Source organism: Scomber japonicus, chromosome 22 (assembly GCF_027409825.1).
Source record: "Scomber japonicus isolate fScoJap1 chromosome 22, fScoJap1.pri, whole genome shotgun sequence".
Lineage (NCBI taxonomy): Eukaryota > Metazoa > Chordata > Actinopteri > Scombriformes > Scombridae > Scomber > Scomber japonicus.
In genome coordinates, this window is record NC_070599.1 from 17355774 (window position 1) to 17375365 (window position 19592).

A 19592-nucleotide genomic window follows, 5' to 3' on the forward strand; every position below is an offset into this window, starting at 1 on the left:
GTCTGACACTTATAATACAACCGTCACTCTTCCTGCGTTACCGCGGTTATCCACTGGAAAAAAAAGCCAACCTCGAAACCTGCAGCAGCTTCAGACAGTTCAGGCAGCCAGAAAACACTTTCATCTACTCAGGGAACTCAGTCAGAGTAGATTGATGTAAAGCAGCGGAGCAATGTGAGAAACTTGGATAATATTGGAGCCATGTCTTTGTTTTTTCTCTTTTGAGCATTTTCTAAGGTTACTGGGGGTTATTGCATATTGCACTTTTATTGCCTTATAGATCTTAAATTGTTTTTTAATTGTCTCAAATGTTCTCATGGCTCAGGTAGTGCTATCTAAATGTTGTTATATTGTTGTCTGACCCCAATAAAACTACCAAAAAAAGAAGTGGTCACTCATCAGCCAAACAAGCACATTTAAGACAATGGAAAAATTTGGCGGTCTGACATTTTGATGGGATAGGTGGCATCACATCCTGTTTTAATTGTTTGGAAATTAAAAAGACTGACTGTTAATCATGACCGCAATTAACACTTCTTCTTTCTCTTCACAGGAAAAGGAGATCAGGATATTATCACTTCTAAAAAAAAAAAAAAAAAAAAGTTTCCACTCAGCTCCATGTGAATCATCGTATGAAGGGAATTCTTGTATAGTAAACTGACTCAACCTGTAAACCATTCATTCAACTCATCTCTCCGCAAAAAAAAAAGGCAAAGCAAGAACCATTTTGTAAAATAAAGCTGTATTTTTTCATATAGAGAATCAACAGTATTAAAACATATGCTGCTATATACTTGTACGATGTGTAAAAACTATTGATGTGATTGTCCAATGTATATGTGTAAACTATTCTCACATTTTTATTAAAGCATAAAATACCATTAAATGCTTTTCCACTTCACTCTTTTTTTTTTTTAACCCTCCTGTTGTGTTCGAGTCAAGGAAGGAAGGGAGGAAAGAAGGCAGGGAGGGAGGAAGGCAGGAAGGAGAGAGAAAGGAAGGAACGACAGAAGGAAGAAAGGGGGATGGAGGACGGAAGGAAGGGAGGAAAGGAAAAAAGGGAGGGAGGTAGGAAGGAAGGATGGAGGAAAGAAGTAAGGAAGGAAGGAGGGTAGGAAAGAAGGTAGGAGGGAGGAAGGAAAGAAGGAAGGAATGAACGACGGAGGAAAGAAGTAAGGAAGGAAAGAACAGAAGGAAGGAACAACGGAGGAAAGAAGTAAGGAAGGAAAGAAGGTAGGAGGGAGGAAGGAACGACAGAGGAAAGAGAGGAAGGTAGGGGGGAGGAAGGACAGAAGGTAGGAAGAAAGGGAGATGGAGGAAGGGAAGATAGAGAGAAGGAGGAAGGAAAGAAAGAGAGAAGGAGAGAGGAAGCACAGATGGAAGGAAGGAAGGAAGGAGCAGTCAAAACAGACGGGTCAATTTGACCCGGGAGGACGACACAGGAAGATTAAATAATGAAAATGTACAAAATAATCAAACTTTAAAAACATAACGAGACAGCAAAAAAGTTTCTGGTATTCATCTTCGTTTATTAAATCCACCTTTTGATGAAAACATAAACATAAAAAGAAAAAAGTTCAGGGGAAGTTTGTTGGGAGCAAAATCTAGTCATATATAAAACTCAGTTAAAAGTGGTCATTAGGTTTATTTTAAAGATCTTATTTCAACCAGTTGTTCAGACAGTTGATACAGACACTGATAGACTATGTCACCAACAATGAGTGGAATAAATTACATCCCATCAGAGGGATTGAAGACCTGATTCTATATAAACTGGAATTTCTCAAGCATGTACATTAGGGGTTACAGCGGGACTGTGATTTATACAACGAGGGGTGTGTGTGTGAGTGTTTGTGTGAGGAGGGTCGGTGGGAATTTAAGATCTCAATTTTTCCACTTTCTCGATCAGCTGTTGTAGGTTGGCGCCGGAGAACTCGTCCACCTGGGGGAGAGAAAAAAAAAAAAAAAAAGCATGTGAAAATGATGCCATGAAATGATGAAGTCCGGGGGATGGAGGGGTGGGGTGAAAAGTCATCATCACACAAATGCCCAAAGCTTACCTTCGCTCCGTTCTTGTAAAAGAGGAATGTGGGCATGCATTTAATATCGCAGTGGGAACTCACATCCTAGAAAAAAAAAAGAAAGAAAAAGAGAAAACAGTCAGATGGGCTCGGTTGGTGGTAACCACGGTCACACAAACTAAACATGGAGGTGGAGCATGAGCTAAAAAGACTAATGCATGTGTAAAAGAACAAAATGTGAGCCATTAAAAAAAAAAGTAAGTCGGTAGGTAGGTAGGAAGGTAGGAAGGTAAACAAGGCAACAAGTTCTTTACTGGGCAAAAAATGACTTAAAATAAATCTCAGGTATGCGTTAGACTAACTTCCGTCACCATCCTAACCTAGTTCCTGTTTTGCAAACAAACCGTACCGACCGGTGAGTTTTTCTAACCACAAATATGCAAATAGCGGTGGGTGTACAGCAGAAGTAACAGGGCTTATAATAATATGCAGATTTATTTATTTATGATCTAGGAAACGTTGCTGAACTCAACAAGGTCAGCAATACTGACTGATGTTTAAAGAAAAAAGAAAAAGTCACCTAGTAAGAGTTTTATACAGCAGAATGACGATGATGATGATGATGATTATTATTATTTGGTAGATAACTCTGTAGGCATGTTTCTTGCACTGCTCAGGGAGCCTAATCCAATTTATCTGGGTCATAATAACTTTAATAAGATTGTGAGCTATGAGTATATGATTATTGATTATTGAAGGGTAATAGACCGACTACTACCTGGAGTTTGGCCAAAAGCTGAATTACCACTCGTATGTAAACACGGCCGTTGTGTCACACTGTGAGTTAGAGGGTTTACCACATGTGGTGACAATAAACCAACATGAAGGCAAATCCTTCTACCAGCGGCTATAATCCGTCTTTAACAATGCTGTTAATGTTTAATGCTCACACGCTGTTTTGCTTCTTTTTTTTTTTTTACATTCCAGGTTTAAATACTGGACGAATTATTCAAGCAGCGTTTGTGTGCTTGTTACACTACGTTGTAACAATGAGGCGGAAACATTTTGCACTTGGGTCACATGAGTCCGCTGTGTTTCACATGGTCCGGTCAAATGGATTTCATGAATAGTCTGCATTGCTTTGAGAATTAATGGTATGGTATGGTATGGCCGCCCCCCAGCCTCCCCCTCACCCTCCCCCTCGTCTACACACACACACTGCTTTATACAAAATTTACAGAAGTGCTCTTTTGACCTAAATGTGGTGAACACAAAATAAATAAAAGTGGGTCTCTGATATTTAGGGTGAAGAAAACTGAGCAGCAGCTTTACAGATAAATTGTTTTTTTTTTTTTTTACCTGAGCGTCGTCCACGTCCACCTTCAGGAAAACCACGTTCTTGTTCTCTGGTTTTTCCGACAGTTTCTGCAAGGAAGTGGATCAGTGAGCATTGAGGAGACATAAAGGATGTACATGATGTCTGCTGGGAGTATAAAATGATGCATTCCTGTTTGTTATTCAAAATATGAGGCTGCAACTACATACAGACTTCCATCTCTCATATCTGCAGACTTATGAAAGTGACCAGGACTGAGTACAGTTTGGAAAGGATTACTTTGTGTCCGCCATCTAGTCTTGTGTTTGCCCCTTCCTTCACAGAAATGCATGCCACAGATTACAAAAAGAGTCTTTGCTCATGTAACAGCGTTCCTGTTCTATCCAATTTCAAAAACCATTCAGCTGAAAAGTGAGTCTGAAAAGTAAATTATCCACTTACCACAAATTCTGGTCCAATCTGTTTGCAGGGTCCGCACCATGTGGCTGTGAAGTCCACCACCACCAGCTTGTCTCCAGCCTCCTTCAGGAGGGCCTTGAACTCATCCTAAAGAGGGGCAGAAAAAAGAAAAGAAAAAGAGATAGTGTCAGTAACTTGATTTTCATCTAGCAGTGAAATGATTATCCAATCTGAACTCAGTTATAGCATCTTATAATTGGAAATGCAGTTAGTTTATTAGTCTCTTCTGGCAGTTTTGTCTCATGATGATCATCTTCTGTCACTATGGCAACTGTCACTGCAACTTAAAACCTTTTCTTCTTTATATCTTAAAGCAGAGACATACTTTCAGTGTGTTTAAAACAAACATAAATGCTGTTTAAGCTCCTTTAGTACAGTTCAGTATGGTACAGTGAGACCATATCATACAGGCTTTAGTCTAATTTTTCCAAAGTTTAAACACGTTGGCTTTTGTCTGCTTTGTTTTTGTGTATGACACACAGGATGAGTGTGCTCCTGAAAGGGAAGGCGCCACTCCCCTTTCTCTTTCAGTTTCAGACTCTTTTTTTTTTGGTGTGGTTTTTTCCAGTAAGTGCTGCAGTCAGGTCACATCGGAGTAATTGTAGTTACAAACTGATTTTTCTGATATCTCCAATAATACACACTTAATGTCACTTCATGAGGTGGTAAGTGAAATTCAAGCAGCTGAGCAGCTGCTCACTGTAATTAAATCAACATCTAATGTATGTATATTTGTAAATGCACTACTTTTAAACCCTGACATGAGCAACTGTTATTTTCCAAACCCTCTTTAATTTTCTAGTGACGTTAACATCAGTAACTATAGTAATATAAGTACAGTCCATTTAACTTAAAAAAAAAATTCACTTCAAATTATTTAAAAAAAATAGACTTTCATGTGATAGCAAATTTTAAATGTTTTTTTAAAAATAAATTGTCATTTTTGATCTTTTCAACTGTATTTTGTGAGTATACTGCTTTAATGTCGTCTGTCCAAGCACTGTGGAAACTCTTAATTATTGTAATAACAAAACATGCCCATTTTTCCTCCATTTCTACCGCCCATCCATTCCATGTGCCGTGAACGCAGCATAAGCACAGAGGGTGTTGGCTGAAAGTAGATGTTTTCTTTTGATACGCAGTCACACATGTTCGGTTTATTGCACCAAAGATACTTTAACAACTGCACTTAATAATAAGAATAAGCTTCTTTTTTTTTTAGTAGTAGTAGAAAAGAAGAGTAGTCCATTCCTGAGCGGCCGGGTTAAAGGCCTGCTGTCATTATGCAACCTTGTTGATGTTATCTCCAAGTTGTTTCCACCATGCAGCATACAATAGAGAACATATTGAACACCTAATAATGAAAGGTTAACATCATTTAAGTATTGAGGCAATCCCACATCAAGCATTTCTGTAGCAGCTACCCGCTTGGGGCTACAAAGATGGCAAAGTCCACTGCACACATGGTGCGGGCGGCTCACATGCTGCTCAAGTTTTACTCTTAAATTTTATGTTAAGATTATCGGGTTTTTTGACGTAGTGGTAGTCTACGTGTATTAAAGAAGCTGTAAATGACTAGAAAACAAAGCCTTAGTAGTGTTTGAATGGGTCAAGAGAGCAAGGGAGGAAAAACAGGCGCGTAACCAAGCCGCCACACCAGGTGTTATGTTGAAGTTGGTTCACCCTGTCAATGCATGCCCCCCTTCTCCAATATAACCCTAATTAGTGGTCATCTGGTGTGCACCAACAACCGTAACACATCAATCAAATTAACCATAACCATAACCTCACTCCAACCGCGGATATGGTGCTATGAGAAACACGATTTTTAACACAAGGGCACGTTATTCGAAGGGTAACAAACTTCGCCGTAACACCACGTCGTTGCTTCAGACAGCAGCAGTAACTATTACCAGCGGCCAACAAATGGCGGCTTCTAAAACAGTAGACGGTGACAGCAGCTAAAATAAACAAGTTAAAACTCACCAGATCTTGCACTTCGTGAACCATGGTGACTTTTAGAGTGACTGGGTTTGCTGTAGACGACGCGCGGCGGATTTCGGGAATGCCGTGTGTTACGTAGGACACGCCGCATTTATACTGCGTCAAGCGCCACGGGACGACAGCGGAAGTCGTTGTATGGTGCTTTAAAAATAAAAACGTTTTTCACTTTTTGGGCAAATTGATAGGTAATATGAAATTGGATGTGTGCTGTGTCTGTAAAAATGCACGTTAACATTATTTTATTCTGTACAGAATGCACATACCAAATATTGTTTGTTCTAGCGTTTGTTATTAAAGGACAATTTCATCATTTTTTTTAATATGTCCATCATTCAATAAAATATAAGATTGACTTTGCATTGTTACAGCAGCAAAGTGGACAGCAAAATATAATATAAGAGCAGCAATAAGAAAATAATAAAGAACAATAAATAATAAGTATAAAAACAATAAGAACAATTATAGTAAAAATATGTAATAAAGATAATCGTGACATAATTTACAAGAGTAATATTGGTATTGAGTGGTAGAACAAAAAATGGACATTGAAAGATTTTTTTTCTTCTTCATATTGACCACTAAGGCTGGGAATTAAAAAAAAATATGATGCCAGTATCAATCTATGTACCCTTAAAGTGATACTGATACCAATTGAGTACTTCATTCGATACCCATCATGTGAATAAAAGCATCCAATTGCTAAATCTAAATGATGTTACACAGATGCATTTTGAAAGTTTAAGAATTCATATTTATTAAATACAAAATGCTCAAAATCAGCATGTGGGTCACAGGGTAGAAGATCGTTTCATAATGTACATACGTATGTCTTTAAACCAGCTGTATGAACAGGAGGGATGGTTGTATGTGTTCCACAGTAAGGACGTTTATTTTGAAGAGTGTCCCGGAAGTTGTATGCTTTCTGTCCATTTTTTCCATTCAGCGAGCGAAATAAAGCTTGGATCAATTTACACACCTTTTAAATGCATGTTATCTGTCGGTTAACCAACAGTTTTGCATGTTTATGACATCGATCGCATCAATCAGTAGTCAACACAGAGAGATAAGAGGCTTATACACCGATACTAATCATATACTAACCACATGATGAAATAGCTGTTTATTACTATTTGCACGACCGCTTGCAATATGTCATTGTACAGTCATCTGTCTCGTGAACAGTGGCGTATTTGTTCATTCATTAATTTACAAGGAAACTGAGATTAGACAGTAATTCAAGTCACAATGACTTGACAGAATTGGGTTTACCGTAAACGACGTATTAACGTAGCTCCCGTACGTAACCTCCGTCATTACATCACTGTCGTTTTTTTCTGTTCCCCTCAGTTTGCTTATTTCCTCGTTGTTTATTGTTGTCATCTATTCTGTTCTGAATCACAATATTCCCTTAACGTAAAGTTTGAATGGATGTTTTATTGAAGTTGTTAAACACAAATTAGATTATTTTATGCTGCAGCGAAATTCATGAAAATTGATTAAGTAATCTTCCTTAGTCATACATTTCAAGAATCAAACTTCCAGATACTAGGATTAAAGGATTACTCTTTTTTTAACAATAAATCTTGATCATTTTTGATGTAGAGGCATGAACATTTGTAAACCATAGAAAATCCTGAAATAATCCCACTGTGGCCCAGATGGGTGGGGTGCCCTGCCCTCCAAGACACCCAACCCAAAACCAGTAAATGACACGTCTTAGCCTTTACTGCACTCAATATATAGCCTACTTGAAAGAAAAAGCTTAAATATTAACATAGACCTGTAATCATTTTATATCCCAACTATGTCCCTCTAAGACTGGCATAATGGTTTAATTACCAGAATTCCCAAATTCAAAAATATAAAGTAATGCTAATAAAGTAATGCTAATACACACACACACATCACAATAACATTATTATGATCCTTGAGCATCAAACTATGTACTACCCAGTGTTTATGCTGCAAAGTGCTGTTTTGGCCTCTGCTCCCATATGGCTTTTAAAAGAAATCAATTTCCTGTAAATTGCGCAGACAACAGACTACTAGCTTCTTCTGAAACCACTGAACTGATGCTCTCACCATATGAAATTCAAATCAGCCTACAAATACAGTCTATTTCCTGATCAAACAAAGAGCTCCACTTGGCAGCAGGAGGCTAACAGTGCCTGCTCTGTTATCTAGTTTCCACTCATTCAAGGATTGAAAGGAGTGCGTATCTTCAATGGTTTTTATCCCCTCTTTTCCTCAGGCCTCAAGTGCAGGAAATGTATATATCAGATTAATGCTGTAAAGACACTCAGTCTGCAGTATGAAGTCCAACACAAGTAAAATAAGACAAACAAGATAGAAAAAAGACAAAAAAAACTTTATTACTAGTAGAAAAACTCCCACGCAATACAGAGCATATGAATACTTTTATTACAGTTACAGTTAATGATGTATGAAAGTATCAGCAGCAGAGCCACACCTATCTGTGTACTCACTGGCAAAACACACTTGTGTAATCAAATATGAGGGTGTTTTTGTCTTTATTTTTAGTCCACCAGCAGAATTATTCAATTTCACACAAGCTATACAAATCATCTAAATTTTGAGAATGAATGATTTTTCTGAATTAATGCTAAAAAATGATGATTTAATAGCTCGACTGGAGCCTAGTATCTTTAATGCTATTTGCCGCTACGATTAGTATTCACTGTCATTAAAAGAAATAACGTATAAACTAGATAGTCATCATGCTGGTTAGTAGTAGGTATCTGTTGCTTTGTCCTTCATGTACAGTATAAAGTCTGTGATTAATGCGTTAGTTAATAATAATACTGATCGTTTTCAATTCATCCTGTGTTCCACATCACACCGCGATGATAGCCTTGCCGATGTTTTCTCCCTTCAGCAACCCCATGAAACCAGCTGGCATGTTTTCAAAGCCTTTTGTGGTGTGCTCCCGACACTGCAGTTTGCCCTGTAGATGCAACCAAAAAACCAAAAAACAACATTGAACATAAAGAACAGAGTAAAGTGGGGCACCCCTAAGGAAAGCCTTACTTAAGTATTAAATCTTCAGCAAAAACATGACCAATAATTTAGGCATCTAACATGACTAACCTCTTTCACCCATCCAATCAGCCTCTTGAGGGTCTCAGGGTGCTTATGCTCCCACCTGCTCTGCATGAACCCCTCCATCTTCAGTTGCTTGACTATCATGGTGAACTGGGGGTACGGGCCTGATGGAGCAAGAGAGTGGAAGAAAAAAAAAAATCAAGTAGCTTTTAAAAAGGACATTTCAAGTAAGTAACTTCTGTTAAGGTAAAGGTTTCTCTGTATGTCTCTTCCAGCGTGTTAATATGACAATGTCGCCCTCTAGTGGAAAAAACATAAAATTACACACGTGAAGTTGGGGAAAGGTTGAGTAACATGTCACCACAGATCAATTTAAAGCAGAAAGATTTACTTCTTACCTTTTTAAATGGACTAAACTGAATGCAGCACGACTACTGATGTAAAAAAGATGTAAGACAGAAGCTGCGTACCAGTTTGGGGTGTGGTGTCATTGTATGTTGAAATACTTCCACAAACAGCAATTCTTCCAAAGTCCTTCATCTGCTGTAAGGCAACAGTCGAGAAAGGGCCTCCCACCTGCAATCAAAGTGTCAGTTAAGTATTTTAAGAGTTTTAACTGTTTACCCTACACTTGGCTTAATTTGTCAAAGGGGAAAAACCTAGGAAAATATATGAAAATATATGAAATTGAGGGGAAAGAAATTGCACAATAACCAAAGACACTTTTCAAGCTTTGATCTACACTGCTTACATTTTCAAAGAAGCAGTCGTATCCCTCTGGAGAAGCTTTCTTCAGCGTCTCCTCCAGGGAACCAATAGTTTTGTAGTTGAAGGCCTCATCAAAGCCCAGCTCTTTGAGGAAAGCCACCTTTGCATCAGACCCAGCTGAACCCACCACCTTACAGCCCTTGATCTTGGCGATCTGACCCACCACAGAGCCCACTGCTCCTGCTGCTGCATTTACCAGCAGAGTCTCTCCTGCCTTGAGTCCCAGGACTTCCTCTATCCCATACACAGCTGTCAGTCTGCAGAGAACAAGAAAAAAGTCAAATTCAACTTGCACAAGGATGCATATTTTAACTCCAGTCCCACAGAGGAGCCTCATTAACCTTCATAATAATAAACTCTTTGTAATTGTTTCCAGAAAGCTTATCGGTGCTCATTAGGTGACTTCAGGTCAACAGCAGGACAAAGCATCTGGAGCCTTATCTGTTTATTTTCTCAAAGAGAGACAACACTCAGCTGTAAGTCTTTAAATACATAGCTGAGAACAAAAATCTCTCCATTCCCTGTCTGAAAAATTAGCAGGAAGCAGCAACAGTTTTTACAGATTAGCAGCCTTAACTCACATTTACTCGATAGAGGTTTACTCTAATTCTTGTTTTTACATAGATAATTATTCACACATGGGACTAGCTCACACTAGTTTTCTTGGTTTTCACACCACTGCTATATAACACTTGTAGCTCATTTCCTGAATCTCTTGTTATGTTGAGCTGTTTTGTGTGAACTAGATATTTTTCAGTCAGAGTATTTGTCCTGATGATTCATCTCAGGCGGATTCATGTCCATCCAATTCTTGTAAATGTTGTAAAAAAACAGTGACGTTACTTTATTTATGCGAAAATGTGTTTTTACTTCTGGAATCCAGCTGTTGGATATAAATCTTCACCTTCTCTGACTAACATCTGCCTTACCCTGGCATGCCGATGGTACCCAGAGCAAGGGACAGTGAGATGTCTTGAGGCCACTCAGGCATGACGGGAATGAGGTCTGTGCCATCACAGACTGTGTGGGTTCTCCAGCCACAACGACCAACCACATGGCTTCCCACAGCAAATGCTGGGTTCTTACTTTGGATCACTCTACAGGAAACAAGATAATGAGATGAGAGAAGAAAAAAAATTGTCAAACAAAAGCATTTGACACTGTTGATCATGCTCCTACAGATGCTATATGACATATGTATTGTAATGTATCCTTTAAGTGGTTTCAAGACTACGTATCTGGTATACAGCAATGTGTTGACTTGAAAAATGATTGATCTGTATTTATACCACAATCAAATAGGGTCCCACAAGGTTCAGTACTGGGTCTTATCTTTATATTACATCCTTTATAAGAAACTGTTATGTGGATGATATAGATCAGATTTGTGTCCCTGAATGGACACAGTACTGAGAGGGTCTTGAAGTTTAACTATCTTGGTAGCTGGCTCAAAAAGATACTTTTAAATTGTACAATGACACACTTGTCAAAAATGTGGATGACAGTAACACTGCTGAGTAGTAGCACTGTAGGAAGTGGATAATTGAAGCTGTCTTCTTATCTGTTTTGGTTTTGATTATGGTGATGTTATCTATAGAAACACCTCCGCCTCCACTGTTACAAACCTAGAATTAATTCATCACTCTGGCCTAAGACTTATTACCAGTAATAGTTATTTCACACATGATTGCCTCTTGTCTGAAAAGGACGTGCGGGTGTCTAACAGTAAGATGTGACAGGCCTAGTGGCTCCTTGCAATCATAGATCACTTCCTTGTTGAAATAGTGCTACCGTCATCACACAACTGGTTCAAGTGACCGGCCATTGCTCAAGTTCACATTGCAACATACATTGAAACTTGACACAATTGTACCTGTAGCATTTAGCTGTGCTCTGTTATTGTTCATTATCTCATTGGTAAGTTTTTGTGTGTTGTATTCTGTTTTGCACACTTGACATCACTTTAAAATATGGCACACCCTCAATGATCTTTATGCTTAAATAAACATTGAATGAATTAAAAGAAAAACGAGTTACAGTCACAAGCAATCACGTGTTTTACATTCAGTTCATGGAATCATTGCAGGCTTAAACCATAGTACAATATACAGCATACACTCATAACACAAGATTCTCACTCTGAAGTTTGTATTTATGTGTTTTAGATCTGTATGATTTCAAACCATGTGGAAGATGAGTTTGGTTCACTGCAAAACGAAGAAAACACAAACATGTTGAGTTATGAAAGTTATGAAATTTGAGGTTCTTTGGAAAGTTCAGTAACCGGGTAATTTATTCTGATTGTTTATCAGTGAAAACATTCCGGCTGAAACATTTGCGTCTGAACTTCTGGCCAAAAAACGTTTCAATTGTCTGTTTTCACTCATGAGTCACTGTGACTCAAACGCTGCGGTGATTAACAACAGATGTATGCTTAGTTCTGTTTCAGTAAACACCTGGTATGGACTGTACATCATGACATATAAAGACATGTCTCTGTGTGTGTGTGTGTGTGTGTGTGTGTGTGTGTGTGTGTATTTCTTACTTGGCCACTTGAGTTCCAATCATCACATCACCTTCTTTCATGCGAAATGCGCTGAATGGTCTAGTGAAACATTACAAATATTAAATATGTTTTTTTGGCTTAACAAATGATCGTCATTTTAAAGAGTCTTCTCTGTAATAGATGCATGATGCTTTTTACCTCATGTATGGGTCAATGCTGAGAAACACTGCTTCCAAAAGCACCTCTGAAACACAAAGAGGCACCTGTGTGTACACTAAATGACCAAGTCTTTTATTGTCTGTATGTGACACAGTCGAGTAAATACTGAGTCATATTTTAAAATGTGCTTGGTGATTAATGATTAACACTACATGAAGGCAAATAAAAAGCATGCCCAGCCCAGAACTTACCTCCATCTTTAGGCTCCGGGAGCTCCTCCACCTTCAGCTCAAAGTCGCTTTCCTTTGGGGAGCCTTCAAAGTGTTTGGTCAGGATCCATGTCTTTGCTTGGACCATGATTGTTTTGTTGTTTGGGGCAGCTGTGAGAGATAGAGCAGTTTACTATCAAAACGGATGGAGAGACACATGATACAGCAACGCCTGACCTGACGCCTGATATAAGACCTGTTAGATTTGTTATCAAGTTGCATGGAGTGACTTCAGGGGGAAGTGAAATTAAATAGTTATAACTACATTCTTACAGTAACAGTAATTTAAATGGAATGCAATTAACAATGCATGCACACACGTACACACTCATACAAAAACACGCAGAAGCAAGTCGGACATTTTTTTCAGACTGCAAAGCTTAACCACGTAATTATTTCTCTCCTCAAAAACAATGCAATTAAAACTTTACGGATCGTATTAAAGTTACAAGAATAATAACAAAAAAAAAACAAGAGAAAATAAGAGCTAGATTTAAAAAGTGAAAGCCCAAAAGTGAGAAGTGATCCTCCTGCTGTGGACTGATTCCTGTTTCGCTGCTGCTCCTTCCCCTTTAAAATAACACTTTATCTTATTCATTTTAGCATATTATGTCAATCACAGCCCCAATTAGCCTTTTAAAAAATCCAAATGACTTACGATTTGTCCGTTCACAAAGATATGGCAGAAGTGGTGAACTCACTGTCTGTGGACGAGATATCTTTAGCGGCAGTGTGATAGCAGCGTGGGAGGAGAGAGGGCGGGAGATGAGCGTCAATGCTTAAATCTGATTGGACGACGATTTGGCGCAGCCCCCGACGTATGACGCAGGGTTTTACGTAATCCCTGCCTGCTGACTTACGGCGTTTATGAAAATTTGGCGGGCAGCTAACCGGCGAGGACGCTTTGCTAACAACATCGAGTGTGAGCAAACTTTACAAGATAAGGAGGGACACTTCACCAGTTTGGATTTATTGGTAAGACAATAACACCACATACCTTACTTTTGATACACTACTACTACTGTACTGTAGCTAATGTTAACTTTAGTGAGCTAGTTGTCAGGGATTTATTTGCATGCTAAACCAGATGACAGACGATAGTATTTACCACAGTTTCACTTCGCTAGTCAGTTCTAGTTAGTTGTTATTCATACATCGGTTTTTGGTTTTTTGCCAACATAATGAGAGCTGATTTAATATTGCTAGATCGATAGTGGCAGTTTTTGGGGCCCATGCCAGATAGATAGAAAGATATGTAGTGAAGGCCATGATATTTTACCATTTACCATTTATTGTGTAAAATGACGTCAGTGCACTGAAACAGTAAACTTCACTAGGAATTTAATAAGTATAATTAGAGGTAATAACTAACTAATTATAACTAAATAACAAAAAATACACATATTAAAAAAAACATGTACATGTATTATACTTGAATTAAGAAAAAGGATCAAATATACATAAAATGCTGGGTGGGTCAATCGGACAACATATACACCAGTATCGATATATCTGTTAGGTCAATATCGGCTGACTAATATATCAATCAACTGAGGTGAAAGTTTTGATGAAGATTCAGAGGTGTCTGGTTAGCTGTTGCAGCGTTTTCTTATTCCTAGTTGACCTATAATTAACATTAAACTATATTTCGTTGGTGATTTTGTCAGACTTGTGGATCCTACTGTATATATCATAACATAGTGACATCGTTAGCTATGAAGGATGGGTTGACATTTTATCAAGCCTATCTTAAAACAACAGTCAGGTGCCCAGATGAACAATGAAACAGGTTTTTCTTGCTGTTATTATTCCTTCAGTTTGTACTTGCTATTATAAGATGTTTTCTTAATGCACTTACAATGTAAATGATAGGGGACAAAATCCAAAGGGTTTCTTCATGTATTTAAAAGTGTATCTGAAGCTAATAGGAAGCTTCAAATTACTTGGATATCCTCATTACAGTCTTTTTACTGCCAAAGTCTCTTTTGTTACTATACTTCCACCACAGCTCAACAAGGAAACACAAAGAGGGAATTTGATACTAAAAAGACTGTAAATGTGGCAGATATCCACTTGATATGACTAACTCAGACTGCTGAAGCCTCATATAAGCTGCAGATAAACTTTTAAATGCAGTTCTGCACAAAATGAACATATGGACACACCGTGGATCTTGGACTCACTTAAGAGCTCTTACATCTGGAGCAAACCACAAATAGAGCTTATGTACAGCAGATAAACCTTCAGACTGCTGATTAGGCAAATGGTGCTGCAGATAAACCTGGGACATTACTAGTCTAAGGAGGTCAGGATTATGTTTTTTATGTTATCTTCTCTCACTCTGTTTATATTTGCTTTCACCAAATCCTCTTTAATCCACATTGTGCTGCTGTATGACTGACTAGCACAGTAACAAAGGGGGGACACCCAGTGCAGAATCAACCATGTTAGACGGTGGCCAGTTTGTGGAGGCCCTGGGCCGTCTCGGTTATCCTGATGCGTCGTCACTGAAGGCCTCCGAGTTTGACTGGCTGTTTGACTGCACTCCGGAGAACCTTCACTTTTTGCGTTTTGTCTGTCGGACACTCAATCGGAGCAATGTCTTGACTGTGGAGGAGGCACGTGCTTTTCGGGAGCTACGCAAGTCCGGCAAACCAATCCTGGATGAAGCAGCCTTGGGCGAGGTGCTTAAAACCATTGGACCTTCAGATGGGAGCAGCGCAAACATCTTGGGGCCCGCCTCCTCTTCTTCTACATCTTCCATGTTTGCAGCAGGGGAGGATGTGAGCATAGAGGATTTGGAGGCAGAGCTTCAGGCACTACGTAAAGAGAAAGAGCTGAAGCAGCGACGGTATAACAGGTTGCAGGTTGTGGCCACCTCCCGTGCAGATGTTGACTTGCGACTCGCTGCGGAGCTGGAGAGCTCTGCATGCAAACTACAGGAGTCCAATGCTTCAATTGGAGCTGAGAATGCTGACACCAACAATCTTTTGCAAAACCTAACAGATGAAGTGAGCAAGCTTGCTTCCTATCTGCCCACTCAACCAGGAGCTAATAAAAAAGAAAAAGGAGAAAACGTGGTCCTGTCAAACCCTTCTGTCCACAAAAAGCCCTCAGTCCTCCTCTCTCAGCTACCCTTGGACCCCTACCTTCATCAAGAGGAGCTCAACACAAAAACACTTGCTGCCTTCACTCAGAAACAATTCTTTCAGGGCATCTCTGACATTGTGGAAACTTCATGTTCCGAACGCTTCCAAGTCCTGGACCTCAGTTCTTGTGAAGTCGAAGAGGAAGATGAAAATAAACGAGAGGGGCAAGAGAGGGAGAAGCGGATTGTGGATTGCAAAAGGACAGAGATGGCAAGACTCCAGTGGGCTCATATTGTGGCCCAGCATCAGCTGATGCAGTCCACAGCAGAGGAAAAGAGTGTCAAAGCTGGACTGGACTGGCTCTCTGAGAAGTCCTCTCATACTAAGGTAAAGCAGACACACATGAGTATTATTTAATGGTAACTGCTCTGACTTCCTCTCTCAAGATCTCTTTCTTATCCTTCTCATTACTCTACCAGAGCATTTCCACGTCCTCCTCTCTTCATGTGCGCGAGGCTGTTTCCAGGAAGGAGTTGGAAGCAGTGGAGACTGAGCTGGACACTCTGCTCCATGGACCGGTACCAGCTACCCTTAGAGAGTCAGCCAGGCTACTTAATGTGCCAGTGGTGAGGGGGGACCTGGCTCTGCAGCTGGCCAGGCAGGACTACTACACAACTAGACAGAATCAGGTTAGTTGGTGATATCACATATTTCAACTTGTTTTTGTGATTAATAAAGTGTTTGTAACATTTTGAGTTTAGTTATTTTTGCATTTTCTCTCTCACAGACAGGTAAGAGATCAGGTTCGGCTAGATTTGCCTTTGTCCTCTTGGTCAGGTTACTGAAGCCATCTAACTAAACAACACAGACTAAAACAGTAAAATCAACTTAAATCTTTCCACCCAGGTACGTGATTACCTACTTCGCCAGAAGGCATCGTTTGACCTGCTCCGCTTGGCCCAGGAGATTGAGTTAAGGAAGTGGAAGACGTGTGTGAAGCAGCTCGGAGAATTAAACAGCAGACTGGTAAAGGAAGGCGAAGGAACTTCACTCAGGATTGAGGCCCTGGCACATCCTGACTTGGCAATCAACTCAAGGCCCAACCCTATCATCAGCTGCAAGGATGCAGCCTTCAGCAGGTAAAGAGACTCGAGCTGTTTGCACTACACGCCTGGCAACAGAAAAGTTCACCATTTGCAGAAAATATATGATGAGAGAAAGTTTCATTTTCCTTAACCCTCACATAGTGTTCGGGGCCTGAAATTGTATAGCTAAAGTCTTTGACCCACATTTATTCAAAAAATCTAAAAAATACTCTTGCATTTTTCATTTCATTCATGTTTTTCTTCACAAAAGTCTAAAAACTGAATAATAAACTCTCTCAGCTCTCTGACAGCGTCATTATAGATTAATCTATTTACCTGTTTCAGAGTCTAAAGTGTTTTAAGCTTTTCCTTAAAGATTTTTTCCCATTATGTCAGCATTTTAGAGGCACTTGTATTACATAACGTTCTTTGCTCGTTTTCATTTAGATAATGAATAATTCATCCATCCAAGTCAAAGAAAGGGCAGAATGTAACTAGCACCATTTACTCATTCATTGAAGTTTAATATATCTGCCTCATTTGTGGTATGGGAATGTTCACAGACCTGAACCAGGATTATTCTCGCATCTCTCCTCTGCAATATTGTGATGTTATGGTTTGTTAGCTTTTTCTCTATGACGTTGTATATATATATGTCTAAATGCAGAGTCTTAATTTGGAGTCTATTTATTATCAATCCTTTCCTCAGACTGCTCCAGATCCTCGACCATGATTCAGACCAAGGTAGATCGGAGCCTTTTCGCACATATGAAGCGTTGGACCAAGCTGCTTGTGACCTTGCAAGCAACCTCCAGGTGACCCGGGATGCGCTGGCTGGGGCCGGCCGCGAACAGCTCTACACAACAGCTCGTCTTCATGGCGACTGCGAGGCGCTCCACAGGGCCATGTACACAGAGTTTCAGCAGCTGGTCTTAGGTCCACAGGTATGTCCAACTGCCATCACTGACCAGGAGCTGCTCTGCCCCAATGCACAGGTGGGTTTGTTTCCTTTTCATTCTATTCAGTGGTCTTGGTCCATAAAGAGTGTATTTAAGAAGCTATCCTTAATGTGAGTCTATTGATTTTTAAATTACTAGTCACTGTTGGTGAGGGAAGCTGGTAGCACAATCAGTTAATTTATCAGTGTCACATTGGACTTCATATAGTGACACAGGTGTTGGGTGTAAAAGCACTGCATGAAAAACAGCTTAAATGTATGGTATAAGCTTTAATTTCAGTTTCAGAGATGGGAGTGTTTGTCTGACCCTGCCAACTTGCTTGATAATATATTTCATCAGCATCTTAACAGTTTTGGGTGAACAGCTAAATAGAAAGTGTAGTGTTTCTTTAAAAATTCTAGAGGGAGCAGATGCTGTTTTTAATGTCAGGGTCGAGTTGGCAGTGTCGACTAACAAACTGTCATTATATGCATACTTTTACAAGCCAGCCAAATATGAATCATTTATGCATGTATGTGCCTGTAAGTCTCTCTGTGTAGGGTTGTATTCATGAGCACGCAGTAACTTGACACCACATGAAACACCAAACTTATGTGTTGTTTATTTATCACATTTCATTATAGCTAAATGTATACTTCACATTAAAGTGCATACAGTAAACAGGCTCCCTCTTGGGATCAGATGCTCAAATGGGATTTTGACGCAAGGAGCAACTTGATGATGCATTTACATAAACAATGAAACATGAATATAATGATGAATAATTGAACATAGTGAAAACATATTGATGTCCTCCGTTATAAGATAAGGCTGACAGAAATATTTTAGTGTATTCATTTGTAAATTCACTTATTATATAATGGCTTATGTTTTAATATTTCATCACCATGAAGTGATAAAGTTCTTCATCCATTTCTCATCTCTGCCCTTCTGTCTTCACAGGAGCTGACGGCAAAGCTTATGGAAGCAGAGTCTAAGCTGCAGAGTTTGCAGCATGTACTGCATGAAATCATGGGGGACGTTAAAACCAAGCGCGCTCAGCTGGAACGCAGCGCCCCCCTCAGACGGGAGAGGGAATTGTACATCTATTTCCACTTGGATGCACGACTGCTGCAGAAAGTAGTTGAAGACCTGGAGAGGAAAATGGCCACAAAGGGAGGGCAGCAGTAGTCGGAGCTGTCAGAATGAAGGAGGAGTGCTCATAGCCAGCCCAACTGCAACCTTCAGTTTCTGTGTTAAGGGAGTCGTACCGTGTTATTAAAGCTTGAAGAGATGCCAGGCTGATAATAAATTCACTCTGCACCTGGCATGGCTTAATTAGTAAACCTTTTCTGCTGACACCACAAAATATGAACCTGAACCTTTTACTTGAAGTTGGAGAGGAAGAGTCTTAATTCACTCAACATGGGGACAACACTCATTCTGGGAAAAAATGCTTGGTTGCATAAGAGTGCTGCTGATTATATAATAATTGGGATTTATTAGTGTGTTGATTTCAAACATTTTGTTCTAATATGAAACTAACTGTAATTTAATGTCTTGTTCCGTCTTGTGATATCAAATTTATTGTTTCCGTTTTCACTGAGCTCATCTAATAAATAAAGCACACATGTTTTCTGTTATGTAGGATTAGCTGTGAAAGTTATTTTATTTATTTCATTATTATTAGTTATTTAACAGAAGTATATATCTTGAAGTCTAGCAGCATACTTGCTATCGTCTCCTGTGGATGTACTTTAAGCCAGATGAGATGATGTTTAAACCAGGTCTGTGTGTAACTGACTTCAGTCTTCCCTTTTCTCGTTTAGGCCACTGACAGAGAAAGACTCAAAGATCCTCAGATAGAGAGAAAGGGACAGTGACAGGCATTGTGA

At 39.4% G+C, this 19592-nt stretch overlaps 4 protein-coding genes across 4 annotated transcripts in view; 2 read left to right on the top strand and 2 right to left on the bottom strand.

Moving 5' to 3' along the window:
- svep1 (sushi, von Willebrand factor type A, EGF and pentraxin domain containing 1) overlaps window positions 1-903 on the top strand; it is a 104239-nt gene extending 103336 nt beyond the window's left edge. Inside the window, exon 49 of the mRNA XM_053342908.1 lies at window positions 554-903. Coding sequence (XP_053198883.1) covers window positions 554-584 — 31 coding nt within the window. The 3' untranslated portion in view covers window positions 585-903. The remainder of the gene's footprint in view (window positions 1-553) is intronic.
- Window positions 904-1514: 611 nt separating this feature from the next.
- On the bottom strand, window positions 1515-5925 carry txn (thioredoxin). The gene is made up of 5 exons (XM_053342979.1): window positions 5803-5925; window positions 3799-3903; window positions 3381-3446; window positions 2061-2126; window positions 1515-1942 (listed from the first exon to the last, which is right to left on the bottom strand). Exons 1-5 carry the CDS (start codon window positions 5824-5826, stop codon window positions 1877-1879), a joined length of 327 nt encoding a protein of 108 aa, XP_053198954.1. The 5' UTR covers window positions 5827-5925; the 3' UTR covers window positions 1515-1876.
- A 2250-nt stretch (window positions 5926-8175) lies between these two features.
- On the bottom strand, window positions 8176-13297 carry LOC128383759 (prostaglandin reductase 1-like). The gene is made up of 9 exons (XM_053343347.1): window positions 13244-13297; window positions 12568-12696; window positions 12356-12401; window positions 12197-12256; window positions 10581-10748; window positions 9635-9908; window positions 9354-9459; window positions 8929-9047; window positions 8176-8785 (listed from the first exon to the last, which is right to left on the bottom strand). Exons 2-9 carry the CDS (start codon window positions 12671-12673, stop codon window positions 8675-8677), a joined length of 990 nt encoding a protein of 329 aa, XP_053199322.1. The 5' UTR covers window positions 12674-12696; window positions 13244-13297; the 3' UTR covers window positions 8176-8674.
- A 1732-nt stretch (window positions 13298-15029) lies between these two features.
- On the top strand, window positions 15030-19331 carry haus3 (HAUS augmin-like complex, subunit 3). Its single transcript, XM_053343449.1, has 5 exons — window positions 15030-16061; window positions 16154-16363; window positions 16581-16813; window positions 17469-17754; window positions 18661-19331. Exons 1-5 carry the CDS (start codon window positions 15030-15032, stop codon window positions 18886-18888), a joined length of 1989 nt encoding a protein of 662 aa, XP_053199424.1. The 3' UTR covers window positions 18889-19331.
- The last annotated feature ends 261 nt before the right edge of the window (window positions 19332-19592 follow it).

Bases quoted from the DNA above. Each gene is read 5' to 3' on its own strand.
- haus3 (XM_053343449.1), top strand. From the start codon at position 15,030: ATGTTAGACGGTGGCCAGTTTGTGGAGGCCCTGGGCCGTCTCGGTTAT. The intron at 16,062-16,153 runs GTAAAGCAGACA...TTACTCTACCAG, and splicing joins AGAAGTCCTCTCATACTAAG to AGCATTTCCACGTCCTCCTC. The intron at 16,364-16,580 runs GTTAGTTGGTGA...CTTTCCACCCAG, and splicing joins ACACAACTAGACAGAATCAG to GTACGTGATTACCTACTTCG.
- txn (XM_053342979.1), bottom strand. From the start codon at position 5,826: ATGGTTCACGAAGTGCAAGATCTG. The intron at 2,127-3,380 runs GTAAAAAAAAAA...TTTTTTTTCTAG, and splicing joins TGGACGTGGACGACGCTCAG to GATGTGAGTTCCCACTGCGA. The intron at 1,943-2,060 runs GTAAGCTTTGGG...TCTCTCCCCCAG, and splicing joins TTTACAAGAACGGAGCGAAG to GTGGACGAGTTCTCCGGCGC.
- LOC128383759 (XM_053343347.1), bottom strand. From the start codon at position 12,673: ATGGTCCAAGCAAAGACATGGATCCTGACCAAACACTTTGAAGGCTCC. The intron at 10,749-12,196 runs GTAAGAAATACA...TGTTTCCTGTAG, and splicing joins ATTGGAACTCAAGTGGCCAA to AGTGATCCAAAGTAAGAACC. The intron at 9,909-10,580 runs GTAAGGCAGATG...TGTTCTCTGCAG, and splicing joins GGTACCATCGGCATGCCAGG to ACTGACAGCTGTGTATGGGA.